At 55.7% G+C, this 4,479-nt stretch overlaps 1 protein-coding gene across 1 annotated transcript in view; it reads left to right on the top strand.

The window, feature by feature from the left end:
* Positions 1-4,479, top strand: part of SNED1 (sushi, nidogen and EGF-like domains 1) — a 93,565-nt gene that overhangs the window by 32,312 nt on the left and 56,774 nt on the right. The window contains exons 5-6 of the mRNA XM_011929640.1: positions 2,563-2,703; positions 3,392-3,554. Coding sequence (XP_011785030.1) covers positions 2,563-2,703; positions 3,392-3,554 — 304 coding nt within the window. The remainder of the gene's footprint in view (positions 1-2,562; positions 2,704-3,391; positions 3,555-4,479) is intronic.

The raw sequence follows: 4,479 nt of genomic DNA, 5'->3' as shown, positions 1-4,479 counted from the left end.
TCTGTCGCCCAGGCTGGAGTGCAATAGCACGATCTCGGCTCACTGCAACCTCCGCCTCCCAGGTTCAAGCGATTCTCCTGCCTCAGCCTCCCGAGTAGCTAGGATTACAGGCATGCTTTTCTATTTTTAGTAGAGAGGGTGTTTCCCCATATTGGCCAGGCTGGTCTCGAACTCCTGACCTCAGGTGATCCGCCCACCTCGGCCTCCTAATAAACACTTTTTCAGGGCACCTTCCAAATGACAGGCAAGTGTTCTAGGCACTGGGCAGACAGCCCTGGATGAAGCAGACAGGACGCGTCTGCCCCGTGGGGTCACTAGCCAGGTGTCAGGAAGTGCCCAGAAGCATAACCCAGCCAGGGGCGCTTCCAGGAGCAGGTTCACTGACAGAAAGTGGACAGTTCAGCTTCATGCATCTCCTCATTGCGCCTCTCTGGCTCCCAGAGCCCCACCATGGGCCCTTACTGGCTCTAGTCCGCCCTGTCCCCTAAATGGTGCCATCAGCCCAATTCTGCAGCCCTCACGTCTTCGTTTGTTTTCCGAGTGTTAGCACTTACGTTCGCTTTCCTGAAGCAGAGCACGTAGTTTCTCTAATGTTGACTTTTACGTAAGTGGAATGTACAGTGTATAATCACCCATCTTTCTCAGCGACTACAAACTAGCCCAGCACCAGCCAGCATAGGAATTTATTTCACCTGCACCCCATGGCAGGACAGCTGCAATACCAGGGGCCTGAGGTGGGCACGGCATAGCTCAGGTCAGCTTATCCATGATCCTGTCCTGGTACGCGTGTTTAGAAGGGCGACTGTCGCCTGCAGAATTCCAATTTTCCTCTCAAAACTCTACACATTCAGGCCGGGTGTGGTGGCTCACACCTGTAATCCCAACAATTTGGAAGGCCACATCAGACGGATCACCTGAGGTCAGGAGTTTGAGACCAGCCTGGCCAACATGGCGAACTCCCCTGTCTACTAAAAATACCAAAATCAGCCGGGCGTGGTGGCAGGTGCCTGTAATCCCAGCTACTGGGGAGGCTGAGGTGGGAGAATCGCTTGAACTTGGGAGGCAGAGGTTGCAATGAGCTGAGATCGTGCCACTGCACTCCAGCCTGGGTGACAGAGGGAGATTCCATCTCAAAAAAAAAAAAAGAATCTACACATTCAATACTCTGAGGAGCCACATTTTGAAGTGCTGGTTTCCTCACACCCCAGCTGTCATTTTCCAGCTTTGTCAGCTCTATAGACAAAACAATGAGTGCTACTTTTTAACGTACACATCTTTAATTTCTAGTGGTGCTGAATGTGTTCTAATAGTATTGGTTACTTGTATTCTACCGTGATGTGTCTGTTCATACCCTCTGACATTTTTTCTGTGATACTTTTTCTTATTGATCTGTAGTTCTTGAACTAAGGGTCTCGAAAGTTTTATCTGCCCTATGCATGATAAATACGTTTTTCACATTACTGTTTGCCATTCAATTTGATCTTGTGGATTTTTTTTAAATATTCAGAAGCCCTTTGCAGTCAAAGGTATAATTCTCCCTTTTGGTTTTTGCTGTGAACAAACATCACACTTAAAAAGTCCTTTCCCAGCCGGGCGCGGTGGCTCACGCCTGTAATCCCAGCACTTTGGGAGGCCAAGGCGGACGGATCACGAGGTCAGGAGATCGAGACCATCCTGGCTAGCACGGTGAAACCCCATCTCTACTAAAAAAAAATGCAAAAAATTAGCCGGGCGTGGCGGCGGGTGCCTGTAGTCCCAGCTACTTGGGAGGCTGAGGCAGGAGAATGGCGGGAACCCGGGAGGCGGAGCTTGCAGTGAGCCGAGATCACGCCACTGCACTCCAGACTGGGCGACTGAGCAAAACTCTGTTTCCAAAAAAAAAAAAACAAAAAAAAAAAGTCCTTTCCCTTTCCTGAGTTATACATATTCGCCTGTATTTTCTTCTAGGACTTTTCTTTCGCTTTAAAACCTTATTGGATTTGGGATTTCTTTTCGTGTGTGGTGAAAGGCAAGACTCTGATCTGATTCTTTTTCAGGGGGTTTCCTGTTTGTCCCAAGATCATTTCTTAAACAGTCCCGATCCTTTGCTCGATTCTCATCTGACATCTCTCATCTGTACGCTGCCCACCGATATTTCCATGCAGTAGAATTCTGTGAAAACCATGAGGCCTGACTAGTAAACGCTGCAGCATGGCTCTTCCTTGGTTCTTTTTACCTTCCCTCTTTTCCTTTTTATAATGTTGCTCATTTCACACAGGAGATTTTGTAGATCCGGCTAAGGGCAGGGGACAAAGTCTGCTCCCATCTGTGGGCCCCACACCCGCCCCGGGTGCTTCACTCACCCCAGCAACAGCTGTGGGTTGGGAACGGCCTCTGCTGGGAGACAGCAGAGGATGAGGCCACCAAGGTCCTGCCTTGGCTGCTCGTTCAGCTAAAAGACACAGACATTGAGCAAGCCAGAGGCCCAGTGGACAATGACAGTGTGCCAGGATGGTGGACAGGGCAGGGCTTCCGTGGGCCAAGGGGAGTGCAGGGCCCTGTTCAGCCCCCTCTCCCCGGCAGGTCAACACATTCCAGACGGTGCTCATCACAGACGGCAAGCTCTCCTTCACCATCTTCAACTATGAGTCCATCGTGTGGACCACAGGCACACACGCCAGCAGCGGGGGCAACGCCACTGGCCTGGGGGGCATTGCAGCCCAGGTAGGCGAGTGCAGTGGGTGCTCTGCGTTCGGGACCCCTGCTCCCCACAGCCAGGACTGTCATGAGCTGATGAGGTAGACAGGGGCCCACCATAGGCAGACCCCCGTACCATGCAGAGGCCAGCGCGAGGCACCCACGACCATCCCTGAGGCTTCTCGCTGCCGGAAAACAAAGAAACATCCTCAGGCCTGAAGGCATCTTTGTCCCATTGCCCTGCCCGCCCCGCCCCTGCAGTCCCCTTTAACAGCTGTGGCAGCAACAGAAATGTCCTCTGCTCCTTGTGCCCTGCAGTCTGGCCTAGCCAGTGACCCGAGGGACCACAGCCGACAGGAAACCCTGGGTGTGGAGGAAATGAAACAGAACAATGGCCACAGGGTCAGTGCTCCCCAGGCCCAAGGGTGCCTTTGGGTTGTGCGCAGCCCTGCTCACCTCCGGGCCACCTGCTTTCTGTTGGGGTCATACTTGCCCCTGGCCCCGGGGAGGCCCAGGAGCCCAGAGGTGAGCCGCCGGAGAATTGGGCTGGGGAGCCAGGGCCAACCCTCTCCTTGGCTCCCAGGAACGGTTGGCTGAGGTCAGGACTTGGCTGGGAGGTTGCCGGCCCTACAGGAACATGGTGGGGGCAGGGAAACCCCTCCCTCTGTAGACTTGGGGAACTGGCCTCCCTCACTCTACCCTCCCCCACCCCCAGGCTGGCTTCAATGCAGGCGATGGGCAGCGCTACTTCAGTATCCCCGGCTCGCGCACGGCAGACATGGCCGAGGTGGAGACCACCACCAACGTGGGTGTGCCCGGGCGCTGGGCGTTCAGAATCGATGATGCCCAGGTGCGCGTGGGGGGCTGCGGCCATACAAGTAAGAGGACAGAGGAGCAGCTTGGGGTGGGAGCGGGCTGAGGAAGGGGATTGATGGCAAAGGAGAGGTGGAGAGGAAGGGGGCTGGATGCTGACCGGGAGAGTAGGGGGACTTGGGTCTCCAGCCCAGCCCGTCTCAGGCATGTGAAACTAAGGAGAGCCTGGCTGGTCCTGGAGCCTCAGCTTCCCCTAGAGAAGACTCCACACACACACTGCTCTGGGTTGGAGGGAACTCTCTGGAGACTGTGGGTTTCAGGGGTAAAGAGTTGTGGGTCCTCAGAGGAGGAGGAGCCCAGGGACGCCTCTCCCTGGGACCATGAGGTCTGTACTCTCCCCTCATTCCTACCCGGCCTCCTGCCTGGGCTAGGGGAGGAGAAGCATGTGGTCTCTGACCCTCAGGGCCACCCATGGGCAGGTCCTCTTACCGCCCAGGTCCTCATTTCTGCCAGCGGGCTTGCTGCTTGGTGAGATTTGGTGTCTGCTTGACAAACCCAAGCATCACATCTACAGGGGAGTTCCAGGGGTCCTTCCAGCCCAGAGTGCACAAATGGACGGGGTGGGTGTCCCTCCCAGGGGTGGGCATGTGGTCTGTGGGAACAGCCAGGGCGGCAGGAGAGCCGTGGATCTAGCCCCAGCCCTGCTGCTGTGCAGCCTCGGGAGCCAAGGAGACTTGGAAATCACTGCTTACACATGGGGCCAGGGCAAGCAACGGATCCGCTCCACGGGGGGCTGCGCCTGGCAAGCCCTGCCAAGCCTTGGGCCACAGTGAGGCTCGCGCTGGGACCCGCCCTAGACTCACCTCCCAGCCGCCAGCATCTAGGCTACCGAGAAGGGAGAGGGGCTGCTTCTCCACAACACTGAGTCCCCAGAGGACACGACGTGGGTAGCAGATGTGGGCGCACCACTATGGGGCGGAGGCGGGGTGC

Source organism: Colobus angolensis, unplaced genomic scaffold, assembly GCF_000951035.1.
Source record: "Colobus angolensis palliatus isolate OR3802 unplaced genomic scaffold, Cang.pa_1.0 Scaffold82, whole genome shotgun sequence".
Lineage (NCBI taxonomy): Eukaryota > Metazoa > Chordata > Mammalia > Primates > Cercopithecidae > Colobus > Colobus angolensis.
The sequence above is the reverse complement of the archived record's forward strand: the minus strand, read 5'-3'. Positions and strand labels throughout refer to the sequence as shown.